General features: G+C 40.8%; 1 protein-coding gene across 5 annotated transcripts in view; it reads right to left on the bottom strand.

Moving 5' to 3' along the window:
* Arnt (aryl hydrocarbon receptor nuclear translocator) overlaps positions 1 to 21,174 on the bottom strand; it is a 59,025-nt gene that overhangs the window by 18,311 nt on the left and 19,540 nt on the right. For 2 of the 5 annotated variants that reach the window (XM_090341064.1, XM_090341065.1), the window contains exons 4-10: positions 19,733 to 19,777; positions 14,654 to 14,698; positions 10,998 to 11,211; positions 9,014 to 9,227; positions 7,029 to 7,131; positions 4,998 to 5,063; positions 2,474 to 2,559 (exon numbers count right to left, since the gene is read on the bottom strand). In XM_090341064.1, the coding sequence (XP_090197190.1) occupies positions 2,474 to 2,559; positions 4,998 to 5,063; positions 7,029 to 7,131; positions 9,014 to 9,227; positions 10,998 to 11,211; positions 14,654 to 14,698; positions 19,733 to 19,777 (773 nt within the window). Of the gene's footprint in view, positions 1 to 2,473; positions 2,560 to 4,997; positions 5,064 to 7,028; positions 7,132 to 9,013; positions 9,228 to 10,997; positions 11,212 to 14,475; positions 14,539 to 14,653; positions 14,699 to 19,732; positions 19,778 to 21,174 lie in introns of those variants that run through there. The other 3 variants (XM_090341066.1, XM_090341068.1, XM_090341069.1) reach the window with 2 other exon arrangements.

Here is a 21,174-nt window from a genome sequence, read left to right as displayed (position 1 = left end):
CAGGCATACATACAAGGGCTGCCCCTCATCCCCATTCTCAATAGCTAGGTAGAGTAGTGTGTACTTGTCATCCTAGTGACATGGACTTCTGAGATTGGAGGACTGCCCTTTGAGGCCAACTTGAACACATACTCAAGCCTTCTTAACCAATAGCTGGGTGTAGTAGCATCCCAGTTGTGATGGAAAGTGTAAAATAGAAGGATCAATGTCTGGGGATCAAAGCCAATAGAAGGACTGAAATCTTGCACATTGGTAAAATAGAAGGATCCAAGACTTGTGCAGACTGCCTTTGAACCTCAATCTTCAGATCTCAGCCTCCTGAGTAGGTACAATTATAACGTTAAGAGCCACTAGCACCCAGCTCTGTATCACATTATTTGTTTGACTTCAACTTTAAATACTATTTTGTTCACAGGTTGATGTAATGCCTTTGGAAAGAAAATCTCTTTTAAAGTTGTTACTATCAGTGCAGGGCACCAATGGCTCATATCTATAATCGTAGCTACCTAGGAGGCTGAGATCTGAGGATCCCAGTTTAAAGCCAGCCTACACAGAAAAAAACACCAGAGACTTATCTACAAATAATCAACAAAAAAATGGCAGACGTAAAGGTGTGATTCAGTATTGAAGGTAAAGCATCAGCCTTGGGGAAAAATGCTAAGAAAAAGCACAGGGCTTGAGTTCAAGTACTTGTATAGACACATACATGCACAAAAAAATTATTATAATCATCCGGGCACTGGTGGCTCATGCCTGTAATCCTAGCTACTCAGGAGTCTGAGATCTGAGGATTGTGGTTCAAAGCCACCCCAAGCATGAAAAATGTCGGTGAGACTCTTATCTCCAATTAACCCCAGAAAACGGAAGTGGTGTTGTGGCTCAAGTGGTAGAACGCTAGCCTTGATCTGAAGATTCAGGGTTCAGGGACAGTGACCAGGCCCAGAGTTCAAGCCCACAACTGACCAAAAAAAAATAGTGTTATAATCAAGTCATTTTCCCTCTGTCTCTCAATTTCTGTATTACATTTCAAAGCCTTCACAAATTACTTGACTTAAATGTCAATGTTTCTTTGCAATGACTACTAAGAACATAGGTATGAAGTCTACATTTTTATGATTTTAAACATTTAAAAATTATTTTCATGATTCAAATGGCATAGTGTCTGACTAGTAAGCACAGATGTTGAATTCAAACCCTAGTAAGAGTACCAGCCTTGAACAAAAAAGCTAAAAGACAGTGCCCAGGACCTGAGTACAGTATCTCCAGAACTGGCACAATCAATCAATTAAAAAAGCCAACAAGGGCTGGGGAGTCGGCATAGTAGAGTGCTTCCTAGCATTTACAAAGACACAGGCTCGATTCCTCAGTACCACATACATAGAAAAAGCCAGAAGTTGTGTTGTGGCTAAAGTAGCAGAGCTCTAGCTTTAAGAAAACCCAAGGACAGAGCTCAGGCCCTGAATTCAAGCTCCAAGACTAGCCAAAAACAAACAAAAAGCCAACAAACAACTACATCCCGTGACATACAAATCTTTCTTTTTATCAGTCATGGGACTTAAACTTTGGGTCTGGGTACAGTCCCTGAACTCTTTAGCTCAAGGTTAGTGCTCCACCAGTTGGGCCACAGTGCCCAACTGTGGTGGTTAATTGTAGATGAGTCTCACAGACTTTAATGCCCAGGCTAGCTTTGAACTATAATCCTCAGATCTCAGCCACTTGAGCAGCTAGGATTACAGGCATGGGACAGGGACACTGGTGCCTGGCATGTTTTTTTCGTGTGTGTGTGTGTGTGTGTGTGTGTGTGTGTGTGTGTGTGTGTGTGTGTGTGTTAAAATTTTGGTGCCAGTCTTGGAGCTTAAACTCAGGTTCTGGAACCTATCCCAAAGCTTTTTATGCTCAAGGGTAGTACTCTCTACCACTTGGGCTACAGCTACACTTCGAGCTTTTTGCTGCTGAGCTGGACAAAAGAGTCTCAGGGACTTTCCTGCCTGAACTGACTTTGAACTGGGATCCTCAAACCTCAGCCACCTGAGTAGATAAGATTATAGGTGTGAGCAACTGGCACCCAACAATACTAAATCACTTTTTTTTTTGGCTAGTCCTGGGCTTGAGCTCAGGGCCTGAGCACTGTCCTTGGACTTTCTCAATGCTAGAGCTCTACCACTTGAACCTCAGCACCACTTCCGGCTTTTTTCTATGTATGTGGTACTAAGGAATCGAACCCAGGACTTTGTGTATGCTAGGCAAGCACTCTACCACTAGGCCAAACTCCCGGCCACTAAATCACTTTTAAATCAAAATAATCCATCCCCTCAAGGGGAAAATGAATTCAAAAATAGACTGAAGAAGCCTGATATATCAATCCAACTTTCTTATAGCTTATACCAAAAGACATATAACATTCTGCTAACTTAACAATTTCCTTGTACACTCTTAGTAATTGTATATGAGGAGAGAAATTCAACTTTCCTACCTGCTGGAGGCCAGGCCTTAATGTAACCTGTACAGTGGACCACCACAAAGTGAGGTTCTCCATCCTTCACAGAGCCAAGTCCATTCCTACAAGTGTTACAGAAAACAGGAACATTCTATAATGTAAATCTAAAAAGGTAGTACTGTCTTAGTACCCCTGAGGCTTTGAGTATTTAGAAAACAGGATAGTCAATGTTTGACCCTTTTCCACTCAGAAGTGACCACCATATGTTAGCCACTGCCAAAATACAGGGCACCAGTAGTTCACGCCTACAATCATCACTACTTAGTTGGTTGAGATAGAAAGATTGAAGTTCAGAGCCACCCCAGGCAGATATATCCCAATATTTATTTTATTTTTTCTTTTCTGCCAGTCCTGGGCACTGTCCTTGAGCTTTCTCAAGGCTAGCACTTTACCAACTGAGCCATAGCATCATTTCTGGATGTGCTGCTACTCTCGAGCAACACGGGGACGGGGAGGGACACACAGGGCCAGCCTGTAGTCCCCGGAGCCAAGCGAGATGGTAAGTATCGGTGACCCAGCCCTTCCCCAGTTACTGGGGAAGAAAAAACCACACTGAGTCAGGAGCAGTATAAACCATGAAAGCGCATCAGATCTCTCCGCTGATCTCCGCTGATCTGATCTGCTCTCTCTTTATTGCGTCAGACAATTAGTTATATACTGTTGGGGAGAGAGAAGGTGGGAATTGGGAAGCTGGCCAATAGGAAGAGGGTCACCGTGCTACCACTAAGGGTCTGGGGGGGGACTTTCAGGTACTGGGCGGGACAAGTGCAGGAAAGCGCGGGAGACCTGCATTGCTGCGAGACCCGCAAAGCTGTGGGGGCTCAATCGAGTCACGTACACAGAGATGCCTTAAGAGAGGTATACAAGGAGTGAATGCTTGGCCAAAGCCCTTTAATTGCAGCTGAGCCAGAATCAGGACTCAGAGATGGAGGTCAGGCCCCAACATGGATGTGTATGTGGTACTGAAGAATCAAACCCAGGGCTTCATGTATGCTAGGCAAGCACTCTATCAGTACACCACAATCCCAGCCCCTATCCTAAGATTCTTAACTCCAATTAACCAGCAAAAATCCAGAAAAGGAGGTTTGGCTCAAGTGCTAGAGCACCAAAAGTTATCAAGAAAACCAAGCAAGGGCGAGGAGTTCTGCCTAGTGGTAAGAGTACTTGCTTCGCATGCACAAAGACCCAGGTTCTATTCCTTGGTACCACATACATAGAAAAGGCTGGAAGTGGTGCTACGGCTCAAATGGTAGAGCTCTAGCCTTGAGAAAACCCAAGGAGAGTGCTTGGGCCCAGAGTTCAAGCCCTAGGACTGAAAAAAGGGAAGGAAGGAAGGAGAAAGAGACAGAGAAAAAAAAAGAAAACCAAGCAAGAGCTCAAGGCCCTAAGTTCACCCAAAGAACAAACAACAAAACTTAAAAGCAAACCGGGTGTGGTTCACGCCTGTAATCCTAGCTACTCAGCAGGCTGAGAGCTGAAGATCATGGTTCAAAGTCAGCCCAGGCACTAAAGTCCCTGACACTCTTATCTCAATTGAGCTGCAGAGCTCAAGGACAGCGCCCAGGCCCAGAGTTCAAGCCCCAGGACCAACAAAAATAAAACAAAAAAAAATTAAAAGCATAGTTAACCAAGAGGAAAATAGACAAAGTGTACTACTTCCTTAAATAGAATTAGGAGAACAAAGTTTAAGAAAATATTGCCAGGGGGCTGGGAGTATGGCCTAGTGGTAGAGTGCTTGCCTAGCATGCACAAAGACCTGGGCTTGAGTCCTCAGTACCACATACACCAAAAAAGCCGGAAGTAGTACTGTGGCTCAAGTGGTAGAGTTCTGGCCTTGAGAAATCCCAAGGATAGTACTCAGGCCCTGAGTTCAAGCCCCGGGACTGGCAAAAAAAAAAAAATTACAGCTTAAAAAATTTAAAAAATAAAAAAACGAACAGTTGGCTCACATCTGTAATAACAGCTACTCAAGAGGTGAGATGTGACAATCTCAGTTCAAAACTAGCCCGGGCACAAAAAAATCCATGAGACTCATCTCCAATTAGCCTAATCAAAAAAACAGAAGTGGCACTGTGGCTTAAGTGGTAGAACTCTTAGTCTTGAGCTGTACCCAGACCCAGAGTTCAAGTCCCATATGACCTACCAAAACAAACAACAAAAAAACAACCTAAGAAAATACTGCCAGAAAAAAGTAACTATAAGGTAGCTCACGCTGTAATCCTAGCTACTCAGGAGGCTGAGATCTGAGGATTGTTGTTTGAGGCCAGGCTGGGTAGGAAAATCTATGAGACTCAGAAAAAAGCCATAAGTGGTACTGTGGCTCAAGCGATAAAGCACTAGCCTTGATTACAAAAGGGCTCAGGGACAGCACCAAGGACCTCAGTTCAAGACCCAGGACAAAAGAGAAAAGAAAGGATGGGAGGAAGGGAGGAACTACACAATAAATTAGAAATTAAAAAAAAGTGATGCTTTCTTTGGTTTGCAATGTTTAAGGCCTTACCTGCATCTGTTCCTCACAAAGCTCAGTCTGTTCATGGTGACTGGGTCCACAGTGCTATTGCCACATCTGTTTGAACAGAGATTAAAACTAGTAAGGCAGGCTCATACCTGTAATCCTAGCTACTCAGCAGGCTGAGATCTAAGAATCATGATTCAAAGCTAGCCCAGGCAGAAAAGTCCATGAGACTCTTATCCCCAATAAACTACTCAGAAAAAGCCAAAAGTAGCACTGAGGCTTAAGTGCTAAAGAAGCCTTGAGCACAAAGAGGCTCAGGGACAGCATTCAGGTGCTGAGTACAAACAGAAACTAGTAAAGGCTGTATGATGAGTGAACCTTTCATAGCACAAGAGACTCTGGACACAGAAAACTCCTAAGAATAAAGAATGGCAAAAGTGAGATTTAGTATTTCTAAAACTTGTAACTGAGTAGAATTGTAAGTTGAAAATGTTATACTCTTCAAATGCAAAGATTCTCTATATCACAAGTTGATAAACTGCAAAGGACCAGACACTTTCAGCTCTATGGGCCAGATTTTACAGCTAGTCAATCCTGACACTGTACCATAAAGTAATCACAGACTATATGTAAGCAAAAAAGTATGACTATATTCCAATAAAAGTTCATTTACAAATAAAGAGCTATAGTCTGCTGATTTCTTTCTGCTTTACATTTGCTACATTTCATTGCTAGTTATCTTTTTCTATAGCCATGTTAGTACATCCCTCTAAATCCTACTTTCCCTCCTTTTTTTCTTTAAAATAGAGACACTATGTATATAAGTTTTAATATGAAACATGCTCTTTTTAAATATTACATAAACTAATTTCTAGCAACTTTTTAGTCAGTAATTAGTATTATTTCCCAATATTAGATGATAAAATCAAAGCCCAAAGAAGTCATAATATCTGTCCATGCTTTCAGAAAAGTGTCAAAGCTAGAATTCAAATTCATAGATCACTACTGTGTATTAAAACAAAACTAGACCTAACCCTGTAGTCTAAAGCTATGCAGGAGGCTGAAGGAAGATCACTTGAGTCCAGGAGTTAAAAGATCAACCTGAGTAACATGAGACCCTCTCACAAAAGCAAAACTCAGCAGTGTGAATTCACAGACTATTCTAAACCACTAAGCCATGTAATACTCAGTTTTACATCTTTAATATTCTAACTATTTCTACTATGTAACTTGTTAGTACAACATTTCTATTATACAACCTGAACTCACTTTGTAACATTAAGAAATGCCTTTTTGGGGGCCGGAAGTTTGGCCTAGTGGCAAGAGTGCTTGCCTAGCATGCACAAAGACCTGGGTTCAATTCCTTGGTATCACATACATAGAAAAAAGCCAGAAGTGGTGCTAAGGCTTAAGTGGTAGAGCTCTAGCCTTGAGAAAGTCCAAGGACAGTGCTTAGGCCCTGAGCTCAAGCCCAGAACTGGCCAAAAAAAAAAGTCCTTTTGTCTTTTGTACATGGGCTGGCTTTGAACATTGATCCTCAAATCTCATCCTTCTGAGTATCTAGGATTACAGACCTCAGCCTGCTTTTTCTTAAGCCAATGTGGTGATGCTCAAATGTAATTCCAAAATTCAAGAGGCTAAGGCAACGATGAGCATTGGGGGCTTACACCTATAATCCTAGCTGTTCTCAGGAGACTGAGTTTTCAGGATTGCAGTCTGAAGCTATCAGGAGCAGAAAAGCCCATAACAATTAATTACCAAAAAGAGCCTGAAGTAGAGGTATGGCTCAAGTGGCAGAGTGCTGGCCTTGAGTGAAAAAGCTAAGGAAGAACACCGAGGTCTTGAGTTCAAGTCCCATGGGTACATATATATACACACAAAGCTGAGAAAGAAAGATTCAAGTTTGAGGCCAGGCTAAGCATCATAGCAAGACCCTATCCCCCCCAAAACAAAAATAACAACCCATTAAAAAAAAAAAAAACTAAATTAATCCTCTCTTTCTCCCTCCCACCCTTTCTTTCTTCCTTCCTTTCCCTTTTCTCCCCTTCCCCAATTCACAATTCAATCCTCTCATACCTCATTCGACAAATAAATGATCTTCTTGAGCCCATACACATTCTCATGGAAGACTGTTGACCTTCCTTTTTAACTGTTCCAGTCTTCAGATCCAGGATACGCCCTAAAAAAACATGGGAAGAACAATCTGAAGTGCATTCTCATCAACAGGGAACAAGGGGAGAAATACTAGGAGCAAAGATAAGTGAGCATCCTACCAATGCTTTGCATACAGCAGCATAGGCCAAGTGGGAGATGGTTTTTTTGAAGACTACACTATTTCAATTCTCATCTATGAATCTAATTGTAAATTCAAATATAACACAGAAAATAACTTTGTATAAGGGAAGCTAGTAGAAAGAGGCAAGAATATATTCTTATGCCTGATAGGTTTTGTTGTCATTGTTTTTGGGGTTTTGCTGGTACTAGGGCTTGAACTCCAGGGTCTCATCTCTATCTGCCTTTTCATTTACAACTGGTGCTCTACTACTTGATCCTTAAACCTGGCTTTTTGGCTGTTTATTTGAAGAGGGAGTCTCAGGCTGGCTTTGAACCACTGTCTTCCAGATCTTGGCCTCCTAAGTGTCTAGCATTACAGGGAACCATCCATTTCAAGCTCCTGATTACTTTTACATAAAGACACATACACAGAGTCAATAATTTTATATGCGATAGAAATTTGATATGCTGGGGCCGGGAGTTTGGCCTAGTGGTTAAAGTGCTTGCCTAGCATGCACGAAGGCCCGGGTTCGATTCCTTGGTACCACATACATAGAAAAAATCCGGAAGTGGTGCTGAGGCTCAAGTGGTAGAGCTCTAGCCTTGAGAGAGTCCAAGGACAGTGCTCAGGCCCTGAGCTCAAGCCCAGGACTGGCAAAAAAAAAAAAAAGAAATTTGATATGCTATATGGTATAGAAACATACATCTGTCTGATATCAAAACTGTTTCTCTTCTTTATAGGAAAAGGAAGAACTGTAAAAAATGAAACATATACAAGCACGAAGAGATCAGGAATGTTCAGTCCATGAGACCCGATTATCCCCAATGAAACACCAAAAAGCCAGAAGTGGAACTATGTCTCACTCACATAAAGAGTGCCAGCTTTATGCTAAAAGCTAATTGACAATGTTCCAACCCCGAGTTTCAGCCTCAGTACAAGCAATCCCCCCCCCAAAAAAAAAGAAAGAAAAAATCATGTGTTTTGCTGCACAAAACAAAGGACAAACTTGGATTTAAGGTATTAATTCCTCTAACAATAAGTCTCAGCAGTTGAACATATGTCAAATCATAATTGCAAACCTCATAGTGAATTTCAATTTAATGATTTTATAAATGATTAAGATAAAAATAAGTGATTATATTATATGAACATAATCACTAAACCTTTTTTTTTTTTTTTTTTTTTTTGCCAGTCCCAGGGTTTAAACTCAGGGCTTGAGCACTGTCTTGGGCTTTCTCATGGCCAGAGCTCTACCACATGAGCCACAGCACCATTTCTGGCCTTTTCTATATATATAGTACAAAGGAATCGCATCTAGGTCTTCATGCATGCTAGGCCAGCACTCTTACCACTAGGCCAAACTCCTAGCCCTAAACAAATCTTTTTATAAGAATGAGCCATGGATGGGGGCCGGGAGTTTAGCCTAGTGGTAGAGTGCTTGCCTAGCATGCATGAAGACCCGGGTTCGATTCCTCGGTACCCCACATACATAGCAAAAAGCTGGAAGTGGTGCTGAGGCTCAAGTGGTAGAGTGCTAGCCTTGAGAAAGTCCACGGACAGTGCTCAAGCCTTGAGCCCAAGCCCAGGACTAGCAAAAAAAAAAAAAAAAAAAGAATGAGCCATGGAGTAGATAATCTGAATGTGAATAAAAAGAATTGATTATATTCACTAAAGGAGAAAATTCTAAAGCTTTGGCCAGATCCAACAAACCAATTTAAAATTTAAATCCTCTTACACATCAAAAAAATAAAGAACTTCCCATTTATTTGCCATCCACATAGCTCACCTGTTAGGGCATTTTCTGAAGTGGAAAGCTGCTCACGGAGTTTATCCACATCATCTGGATGCACTTGATCATAGAGTGTGCTGCCAAACCATTCAGACTGTGGCTGGTTCAAAACAGGAGTCACTGAATCAGAGACATAAACCACCTGACCTGTCTCACATGAGACAATAAACAGAAAGCCATCTGCAGCCTCCAAGATCAAATGTTTCAGTTCCTGGCCAAGGAAAAGAAATGAAAGTTAATAATGAACTCTGAAAAATTATTTCTATTCATGAAAAGCAAGATCCCCTTTAGAACACACACTTCTAATCATATGCAACTCCTGGTTCATACCAGATTCATGGCTGCCAGTTTCTACCTTAAATATAATTACCTTCATTATGTCCACAATTTTTCTGTCATTGTCTACCCCTTCCTCCTAACCATCTCAAGACAAAGGGGAAATAAAAAAGATTTCCCAGCAGGCACAGTGGCTCACGCCTGTAATCCTAGCTACTCAGGAGCTTGAGATCTGAGAATCATGGTTCAAAGCCAGCCTGGGCACTAAAGTCTGTGAGACTCTCATCTCCAATTAACCACCAGAAAATGGGAGCAGGGGTATTGGCTCAAGGGGTAGAGTAGTAGCCTTGAGCTGAAGAGCTCAGGGACAGTGCCCAGGAGCCAGAGTTCAAGCCCCATGACTGACCCAAAAAAAAAAAAAAATCATTCCTAGAAGGCAGATTACTATAGAAAAATCTAAATCTAGTGATAATCATCTTGGGTAAAAGGCAATGTCTTCTTATCATCTTACAGCAAACAGCCCAAAATTCAAGAGACCACCTTGTTCTTATTCTGTTTCAGTAATAAAGTAATAACAATTCTCTGGAACTCTTCCAGGAACAAGACTGAGCTAATGGTCAATTAGGCCATACACCTTTGATGTTCTTAACTATGTATAACATTTTCACCTTCTGTCCCCTATTCTCCTTATCAAATCTGAGGCCATTATCTGTACCTCTGAAGACAGCTGAAGATCTACTGAAGTGTTGTCTTCCAACATCTATCATATAATAAGGCTCTTTTCTGCCCTTAAAAAAATAACCAGCAAGCCAGGTGTGGTAGCTATAATCCTATAATGCTAGCTACTCAGGAAGCTGACATCTGAGGACTACAGTTCAAAGCCAGCCCGGGCACTAAAGAACAGAGAGATTCATCACTAGAAAAGGAGTAGTGGGGCTATGGCTCCAGGGGTAAGGTGGTAGCCTTGAGCTGAAGAGCTCAGGGACAACACCCAAGCTCAGGGGTAGAGCAGTAAGCCTTGAGCTCAGGGACAGTGCCTAGGCCCAGAGTTCAAACCCCACTACCAACAAAAATAAATAAAAATAAATAAACAGCAGAAAATGGGCATGAAGTGTGGCTGAGCATAGAATACTACATACTAGGCATAAAAACTACCAATAAAAACAAGTTTCTTTCATCCCTTGTAACTCTAAAGCCAAGGATGAAAACTGGATCCAAGGACATAGTTATCTAGTCTCTCTGGGATGTCATTATTTTTCTACCTTTATAGGCTATATTTATGGATCAAGTTGTCAAATACCTTATTTGCTAAATAGATTCCATAACTTTTTCTTCTTTTTTTGCCAGTTCTGAGATTTGAACTCAGGGCCTGGGCACTGTCCTTGGACACTTTTTGCTCAAAGCTAGTGCTCTGCCACTTGAGCCACAGAGACACTTCTAGCTTTTTCTGTGTATAGAGTACCCAGGAACTAAACCCAGGGATTTGTGCATGCTAGGTGAGCACTCTACCACTAGGTTATGCTCTTGGCCCCCATAATTCTTTTCTTCTTAATACCACAAGGCTTATTCAGCTAAGAACTGAAACTCATTTTTACATGGTCTGCATTTTTCCTGAATAATTAAATTCTTACTAAAAAAAAAAAGAAATCAAAAGTTTCAATTGATTCACCCAGAAGCTACTCTCTCACAGTTTTAAGTCCGAGACCTGATCAGTGAGGAAAGATGGCTTGTAGGATCCATCAGTGGATGTATTGCCAGTTCCCCTCAAGGACTTCATATGAGAAACTGCCATGCGTAAGATGGTTAACTTGTCTGGTTTTCGGGCCAAGGCACTACAAGTGGGTACCATATCTGACAGTTCTGTGATGTAAGCTGTCATCTTATTCCGTCGCCGCCGTTCAATCTCACTGTGATTTTCCCTACATGGAAAGAGAAAGAAGACCCATCCAGGTGGTCACATAAAATTATTTGGTCTCAGGGACAGTGATATGGATACCAAGCGTGCTGCTGAAGAATGTAATAATTAGGTTTAATGATGCTTACATCTCAGAAATTAAAGGTAAAGTTCCCCAACTTCATGCAGAGCAGGCATGGAATAGAAATTAACAAGGTAAACAAAGAGCAAGCAGATACCTCAATTCCCACTATCCCTGGCAACCTCATTTCCTATGTAAATATCATTCCCTCAGAACAAAAACTGTTTTAAGAAATGATAGTGTTGGGCCGGAAGTTTGGCCTAGTGGTTAAAGTGCTTGCCTAGCATGCATGAAGACCCGGGTTCGATTCCTCAGTACCACATACATAGAAAAAAGCCGGAGTGATGCTGAGGCTCAAGTGGTAGAGCTCTAGCCTTGAGAAAGTCCAAGGACAGTGCTCAGGCCCTGAGCTCAAGCCCAGGAGTGGCAAAAAAAAAAAAAAAAAAAATGTTGCTTTGTTATAATAATCACTTAATGACACTGAAAATGTAAGTGTAAGAGTCTTAAGTTTTAGAGTCAGGAGTTTGGTCTAGTGGTAGAGTGCCTAGCATGCACAAAGACGCGGGTTGGATTCCTCAGTACCACATACATAGAAAAAGTCAGAAATGGTGCTATGGCTCAAGTGGTAGAGCTCTAGTCTTGAGAAAGCCTAAGGACAGTGGCTCAGGCCCTGAGTACAAGGTCTGGGACTGGCAAAAAAAAAAAAAAAAAAAAAAAAAAAGAGAAAGAGAGAGAGAGAGAGAGAGAGAGAGAGAGAGAGAGAGAGAGAGAGAGAGAGAGAGAGAGAGAGAGAGTCTTGTTTTAGTTATCTGCCCGGTACTGGTGGCTCACACCTATAATTCTAACTACTCAAGAGGCTGAGATCTGAGGATCACATTTCCAGGCCAGTGAGGGTAGAGTGCTAGCCTTGAGCAAAGGTGCACACAGACTCGGAGTCAAGTCCTAGGACTGGCAAAAAAAAAAAAAAAAAAAGTTTCATTTATCCAACTAATGAACTCTGGGCCTGGGTGCTGTCCCTGAGCTCTTTAGCTCAAGGCTACAACACTACCCTTTGAGTCACAACCCCACTTCCCATTTTCTAGTGGTTAACTTGAGGTAAGAATTGCTTGTTCTTTAGTGCCCAGGCTGGGGGCTGGCTTTGAACCACAATCCTCAGATGTCAGCCTCCAAAGTAGATAATATTAAAAACGTGAGTCACTGTGCCTGGCTTAAAGTTCTTAAAAGAGAATGTAAAATATCATATGGTTGCCAGTCAAAAGCTAAGAGAACATTTCTTTAACAACTTGCTAAAAACTGAGATGGATGGATATTACTTTTTAAATTCCCCCCCGTTTTTTTTAATGATCCTAGGGCTCAAATTTAAGGCCTGAGTATTATCCCTGACCTTTTTTGCTCAAGGCTAGCATTCTACCACTTGAATTATAGCTCCACTTTTGGCTTTTTGGTGGTTAACTGGAGGTAAGTGTCATGAACTTTCCTACAGAGGCTGGCTTTGAACCATGATCCTTAGACCTCAGTGTCTTAAAACAGGATTATAGGTATGAGCCAGCCTCAAGTGCTCAGCTTTATATTAAAATTTAAGTGGAAGGTCTGGGAGTTTAGCCTAGTGGTAGAGTGCTTGCCTAGCAGGCACGAAGACCCAGGTTCAATTCCACATACATAGAAAAAAAGCCAGAAGTGGTGCTGTGGCTCAAGTGGTAGAGCTCTAGCCTTGAGAAAGCCCAAGGACAGTGCTCAGGCCTTGAGTTCAAGCCAGGACTGGCTAAAACCAACCAAACAAACAAACAAACAAATCTCATCTATAACCTAATCCAAATTTACTTTTTCCCTGCGTTCCTCTCATGGACAATGTAATGCTTTCTTCAAAACATCATGTACAAGAAGAAGAGCCTTTCTGAAGTGTAAAAATAATAGCAGGGAGAGGGTGGGGGGAGTGAAATGGAGACAAAATCATTAGAAGAGGTATAAATGTGTGAGAAGTAATGCACCTACTATCTGGCGAATATAACTGTAACCCCTCTATACATTACAATAAAAATTTTTAAAAAGAAAAAACTTAAAAAAAAAAAAAAAACCAATAGCAATAGGCATGGGCTGAAATGCACCAAACTGAGTCTGTAGCCCAGCTTAGGGGTAAATGATAAATAAGGGGGGGTAGTAAAAATAGTTGTTTACAACTATTAAGGCATTACATACCAGACAGATCAGACAGAAATGTCTGAGGAGAAAGAATTATAGTCTCCAAAGAGATTGTTCCCCACCTTGCCCCCGCTGTGTACAGCTAGCTGTGTACAGGCTTTTTTGGTGACTAAATGAAGAGTGTTACAGACTTTCCTGCCCAGGCTAGCTTCAAACTACAATCCTCAGATCTCAGCCTCCTGAGTAGCTAGTATTACAGGTGTGAGCCTCTGGCACCTGGCTCCAAAGAGATTCTTGAGTTTTCTTTCCAAATGGCAACTTCTCATCACATAGGTCCAAATTTAGTTACTTTGCTGAAAAGATGGAAAATTGAATTTAAATTTCATGCACTCATCTTCTTAGTACCTGACAGATTTTTAACAATTTAGTACAGAAAACTGATTCGGTTTTTTTGGGCGGGTGCCAGTCCAGTCCTGGGGCTTGAACACAGTTGCCTGGACATTATCCATCACTGGTCTTTTGTGCTTGAGTCTACCACTTGAACTATAGCTCCACTTCCAGCTTTTTGGTGGTTAACTTGAGATAAGAGTATCACTCACTTTTGTGCCCCAGCAAGCTTTCAATGCAATCCTCAGATCCCAGCCTCCTGAGTAGCAAGGATTACAGGTATGAGCCACCTCTGACAGGCTGAAATCTGATTTTTTATTAGCCTTGCCAAGCTGGCTACAAACTTTTCTGGAAAAACACAAATAAGGACTCAATCACCAAAGTAACATAAATTCTATTGTGGCATACCAGTTTAGACTATGAGTCTACATAGGAAAATAAAAGTGAATCTTTTAGAGATATATGGTATAAATGCTGAGGCCCAAATTCTGGGAACAATGTCAAATACAGATATATTTTATATTAGTTTTCTAATAAAATGTGTTTTCCTGTTAAAGTACTGACACAGCAGCATTATTTGTAAATCCTTTTGGTTACATGAAACTTGTTGAGAGAAAGAGGAAAAATATGAAGTTAAAATAGCAAATTCTTAAATTCCTAAGTAAAGTTCCCTCAACTCACCCACTTTCTGATGGGAGGAAGCCAAAGTTCCTGTTACACCCAAACTTCTAAAAACTCTTGTCCTTTCTTGCCATAGATAAGGAAGAATACAAAGAGAAATGGGAAAAGATAGAGTAAGAAAAAGGATACAAAAGCAGCAGCATCTGCTTCATCATGCTAAACAACACTGTTCTCCTACCTGGCAAGTCTCTCTTTATCCGCAGAGCTCTGTTCATCATCCGACCTAAAAACAGAATTAATGAACTAAGCTAAAATTTAAATTAAAAAAAAAAAGGAAATTGAAATAGAAAAAGGGGAAAGGGAAAAGGGAAGAAGAGTGGGGAGAAGAGATAGGGGAGAAAAGAGAAAAAAACGAAATGCAGAGAACAGAGAGGGAAATGGAAATACACGTTGGAATCCTGCCTTTAATTTATAAAGCTATCTGTTAGGATAAAGAAGATTCACTTATAATATGAAGGTCAACATAAAAGCAAGGCAAACTATAAATTGAGATTTCAACACAAAGCATTTTATCAACCAATCTCTATAGGAACCAAGCATATATAGTTTGAACAAGAAATATCAAAGGAATTCAAAAATACCGTTCTTGGGAGCAGAGAGCATGGCCTAAGTGGTAGAGTGGTCATCTAGCATTCACAAAGCCCTGGGTTCAATTCCCTAGTACTCCATATACAGAAAAAGCCAGAAGTTGTGCTATGGCTAAAGTGGTAGACCTCTAACCTTGGGAAAACTTAAGGACAATGCCCAGGCCCTGAGGTCAAGCCCCAGGACTTTGACCTCAGGACTGGCGGAGGTAGAAAAAAAAAATTCTTATATATATACTGCTCTCAATCTGGAAAGAAAATAATAGGCACATGTACTATTCTTTCTTTTTTCTTTTATCTTTTCTACTTTTTTTTTTGTGTGTGTGTGGGTTGTGGGGCTTGAACTCTGGGCCTGGGAGCTGTCTCTGAGCTCTTCAGCTCAAGCTACTACCCTACCCCTTGAGCCCCAGCTGGCTTTGAACCTTGATCCTCAGATCTCAATCTCCTCAGTAAGCTAGGATTACAGGCATGAGCCACCATGCCTGGCCTGCACATGTACTATTCTATAATGAAAAAAAATTAAAGAGAGTAAAGATAGTGTTAAATGATCACAATTAAATCCCATCCTATACACATACATGTACACACACAAAAAAGCACATATGCACAAATGACAAAATAACAACAAAAAAGACAAAATAACAGACCAGATTTTAGTAGAGGAATTATATTAAGTAAAACCAAGAGCTGCCAGGTGCAGGTGGCTCATGCCTGTAATCCTAGCTACTGAGGAAGTTGAATGAGATCTGAGGATCAGGGTTTGAAGCCAGCTAATAAAACACTCAAAGAAAGCAAGAAGTGGTGTTCTGGCTCAAGTGGTAGAGTGCTAATCTTGAGCATAAGAAGACCAGAGACAGCACCCAGGCCCTGAGTTTCAAGCCGCAGGACTGGGGGCCAGGGGGGAGGGCGGGAACCTAACAGCTAAATTTAAATTCTTAATTTTGAATCTATTACTTTACTATTTCCCACAGCATAACAAAGGCATGGGTAAATCAATTCTTCCTCCTCTGGATGAAGATAATCATCATTACATGTTACCGTAAGAATGGATGTCAATTTAAAAAACAAAAAGGACCAACCATGACCAACAACAAGAAAAAAGGAAAGAAAAGAAACAAAGTTTTAGAGGATCAATGTATAAGTACTCAAATATATATATATATATATATATATTTTTGAGGGGGGGGTGGGTCATGGGGCTTGAACTTGGCCTCGGCATAGTCCCTGAGCTCTTCAGTTCAAGGCTACCACCCTACCCTTGAGCCAAGCCACACTTCTCATTTTCTAGAGGTTACTTGGAGATAAGAGTCTCAGATCCTTTGTGCCTAGGCTGGCTTTGAACTTTGATCCTCAGATCTCAGCCTCCAGAATAGCTAGGATTTTAGGCGTGAGCCACTGCACCCAGCTCAATTATATTTTAGATTGATAGATAAGTCTCAAATAAAATGTCTAAGTAAAGTAAAACATATTAACAGTATGGAAAGTTTAATTATGAAAAATGACAATGACAAAAGTGGGCACAGTGGCTCCCACCAGTATTTGGGAGATTTGAGACAGGGGGATCATGAGTTTGAGGGTAGACTTCAACATAGTGAGACCCTTCCCAAAAAAACAAAAGGAACAAAAAGCAATGATTTTAGCAGCACATGGCAAATATTCGATAAAATACTCTAAAGGAAAAAAAGACAAACAGTAACAGTAAGAACCATGTAAAACTTTATGTATGTACTCTTGATGAGAACACAGAATGACAACAATGATATTAAGGGTTCCTTTAGTTATTACTTCCAGATAGCCTGCTAACAAACAAAAAAACAGTTGGCTTTTTTTTTGGGGGGGGGGATTGCCAGTCCTGGGGCTTGAACTTAGGGACTGGGTTCTATCCTTGAGCCTCTCTCAGCTCAAGGCTAGAGCTCTATCACTTGAACCACATACCCACTTCCAGCTTTTTCTGTGTACGTGGTACTGAGGAATCAAACCCAGGGCTTCAAGCATGCTAGGGAAGCACTCTACAACTAAGCCACATTCTCAGCCCAAACAGATTTTTTTTTTTCAAAATTTGAGAAAATTCATTCTTTTTTTAGCTTTTGATGGCTGTCTATTAAACTCTCAAAAGTATATGAGATGGGGCCAGGAGCACAGCCCAGTGGTAGAGTGCTTGTCTCGCTTGCACATGCCCTAGGCTGGATTCCTCAGTATCACATACTCAGAAAAAGCCAGAAGTGGTGCTCTGGCTCAAGCGGCAGAGCAGTGCAAAAGTGTCCAAGGACAGTGACCAGGCCCTGAGTTCAAGCTCCAAGAATGGCAAAAACAACAACAAACCCTAAAAGTATATGAGATGAACTATCTTTGCAAGTCATAAATTTAAGGGTTGAGTTCCATTGTTTGAAAGAAAATTAAATATCTAAAATTCCTAAAAGACCTAATTCCTCAGTACCATATACACAGAAAAAGCTGGAAATGGTGCTGTGGCTCAAGTGGTAGAGCTCTAGCCTTGAGAAAGCCCAAGGACAGTGCTCAGGCCCTGAGTTCAAGCCCCAGGACTAGCAAATAAATAAATAAATAAATAAATATCAGTACACAAAAAAAGAAAAATCTTTTCACCTCAAATCCACAACATTTCTAAATAAACGTATAGATATGCATACAAATGAAAACTAAAATAGCTCAGGGCACATTTTCACAGTGTTTTGGAATTTCAGTCAAGAGACTGTGGACCTGAACCACCCAGACTAATTGACACTGATCCTGGGGCTTGAACCCAAGGCCTGAGTGCTATCCCTCAGCGTTTTTGCTCAAGGCTAGGCACACTACCACTTGAGCTCTACTACAGCTCTACTTCCAGCTTTAATGGAGATAAGAGTCTCACAGAACTTCCTGCCCAGGCTGGTTCTGAATCATAGATCTCAATCTCTTGAATAGCTAGGATTACAGGTATAAGCCACTGGCACCCTGGCTGATATATTAACTTTTTAATATAGCTTGAAAAACTATCTTCCAAATTTCTATCAACTCATTTTAGAAATTGTTCACATTAAGACTTTATGATGATCTAACTGAAGTAGTTTTGACAAATAATTTTTATAAACCTATTTCTTCCCCTTTCCTTGTTTTATTTCCACTACTCTGGCTCATACGCTCATGACTTCATTGCTCTCTTACCATTTCAACAGCTTCTTTCTACTACCCTCACTAAAGTCCTCTCTGTTACCAAACCTATAAACTGCCATGATGGAAATATCAATATCAAATTTTTATTATCTATAAAATATTCTAACTCAAAGCATGTGGTGGCATCTTACTGTTTCAGAGGATTTAAATCTACACAATCCAATATTTCTTGATTTTAGAGATCAGTGGTTCTGAGGCCGGGAGTTTGGCCTAGAGGTAGAGTGCTTGCCTAGCATGCACAAAGACCCAGGTTTGACTCCTTGGTACCACATACATAGAAAAAAGCCAGAAGTGGTGCTGTGGCTCAAATGGTAGAGCACTAGCCTTGAGGAAAGCCCAAAGACAGTGCTCAGGCCCTGAGTTCAAGGCCCAGGACTGGCAAAAAAAAAAAAATCGGTTGTTCTTAAAGTGGCAAACTTCAGCAATGAACAAAGTATTTCACTATGCTGAATACCAATGGCACATGCCCTAACTACTCATAAGGCTGACTCTTAGAGAATCGATGTTTTAAACCAGCCAAAATGTATGAGACTCTGTCTTCAACTATGTAAAATGCCAACTGGAGGCCTGGCTGAAGTGGTAGAATACCAGCCATAATTGAAAAGGGCAAGACAGAGTAGAAGGCCTTGAATTCAAGTCCCAGTACCAACACAAAAATAAAAAATATAAAAGCAAAGTATTTCATTTTTAAGTAAGATTATTAATTTTCTGCAGTTGTTACAAATTTATTTTTCTGGTAGTATTATGATTTGAACTTTGGACTTCATGCTTGCTAGGAAGATACTCATTCCCACAAATCCACAAACTTAATTTGTAAAAAAAAATAAACCACTGGCTGGGCACCAATGGCCCACACTTGTAATTTATCTACTCAGGAACTGAGAGCTGAGAAGTGCAGTTCAAAGACAGCCCAGGCAACAAATTCTATGACACTCTTATATTAGCCACCAAATAACCACGGGAGAAGGTATGATTAAAGGGGTACAGTGCTAGCCATAAGCAAAAGAGCTCAGGGACAGCACCCAGGCCCTGAATTCAAGTTCTCCTATCAGAAAAAAAAGGGGGGAAGGAAGGGAATAAGTATATTTCATCATCTTGACAGTAATTAAAACAGATTATGTTTCTTTCATTCAAAACTCCAGTTTCAATGGCTTTGTCATTTCTTAGTGAATAAAATCATTTGCTATAAAGACTCCTCCATTAATTCTGTACCAATTGAATAGCAAACGAAATCAAGAAATCCACAATCTATGTTTCTAAAGATATACAGTACCCTTGCTGCGTACTCCTCTATGTGTCACATACATAGGAAAGCACTATATAAAATATTAACTCTGAGTTAAAGCCATGTCACATGAACATATACAAGAGCTATAATACTGTTTCATCACCTTTTAGAAAAGGAAAAAAGACTAGAGAAATCCACTCACTCAGATAAAATTAAAATTTAGGATGATTATATTGTCTGGTCCTATAACAAAGACCAAAACGATCTAGATTACCTGGCAAACCGCTCCTTATCATTACACATCTGATCATCATCACACCTGAAGGAGAAAAAAAAATGATTCATTTAATTCAAAGCATCACATTTGTTATATTTATTACACCCTGATGTGAAAACTAGAATTAGAAATTAAAATGTTCAAAAAGAAAAAGCACACAGGGGCCAGGAGTTTGGCCTAGTGGTAGAGTGCTTGCCTCGCATGCATGAAGTCCTGGGTTCAATTCTTCAGTACCACATACACAGAGAAAGGCCAGAAGTGGTGCTGTGGTTCAAGTGGTTGAGTGCTAGCCTTGAGCACAGAGGCTTATGGACAATGCCCAGGCCCTGAGTTCAAGCCCCAGGATTGGCAAAAAAAAAAAAAAAAAAAAAAAAAAAAAGAGCTCATGGAAAAGAATAATAAAATAATAAAAACAAACAGCACAGCACCCCAAAGAACTTAAATAATCTCATGACTAATATTTGCCAGGTTCCTGATATCTTCATTACCTTATCAGACATTTTTTAAAAAAAGCTGGGCACCAGTGGCTCACCCTGTAATCCTAGCTACTTAGGAGGAGGCTAAGATCTGAAGAAAGCATTTGAAAGCCAGCCCAGGTACTAAAATCCTTGAAACTCTTATCTCCAATTGACCACTAGAAAACCGGAAGTGGCACTGTGGCTCCAGGGGGGGGCAGTAGCCTTGAGCTGAAGAGCTCAAGGACAGTACCCTGGCCCAGATTTGAAGCCACAACAGACATAAAAAAAAAAAACAAGGACCGGGAGTTTGGCCTAGTGGTTAAAGTGCTTGCCTAGCATGCATGAATACCCGGGTTCGATTCCTCGGTACCACATGCATAGAAAAAAGCCGGAAGTGGTGCTGAGGCTCAAGTGGTAGAGCTCTAACCTTGAGAAAGTCCAAGGACAGTGCTCAGGCCCTGAGCTCAAGCCCAGGACTGGCAAAAAAAAAAAAAAAAAAAAACATAGCTAACTACCCTGTTAGTAACACTATACAATTAGCAATAAAAGCTGGGCACTGGTGGCTTACACCTGTAAACCTAGCTACTCAGGAGGCCGAGATCTGAGGATAATACTTTGAAGCCAGCCCAGCCAGGAAAGTCTGGGAGACTCTTATTTCCAATAAACTACTCAAAGGGGGGAAAAAAAAGCCAAAAGTGACACTGTGGTTCAAATGGTAGAGCCCTAGCCTTGAATAAAAGAAGCTCAAGGAGAGCATCCAAGCCCTGAGTTCAAGCCTCAGGACCAGCAAGAAACAATATACATATATGGATATATTAGGGATATATTCATTTTCCCCTTTTAAAAATTGCAGGAAAAAAAATACTACCCGGCACTGGTGACTCATGCCTATAATCCTAACTATTCAGAAATCTGAGGATCCTTGTTCAAAGCCAGTCTGGATAGTAAAATCTGTGAGACATTTATTTCTTATTAACCAGC

This window comes from Megascapheus bottae, chromosome 10, assembly GCF_031878675.1.
Source record: "Megascapheus bottae isolate mThoBot1 chromosome 10, mThoBot2.hap1, whole genome shotgun sequence".
Lineage (NCBI taxonomy): Eukaryota > Metazoa > Chordata > Mammalia > Rodentia > Geomyidae > Megascapheus > Megascapheus bottae.
The sequence above is the reverse complement of the archived record's forward strand: the minus strand, read 5'-3'. Positions and strand labels throughout refer to the sequence as shown.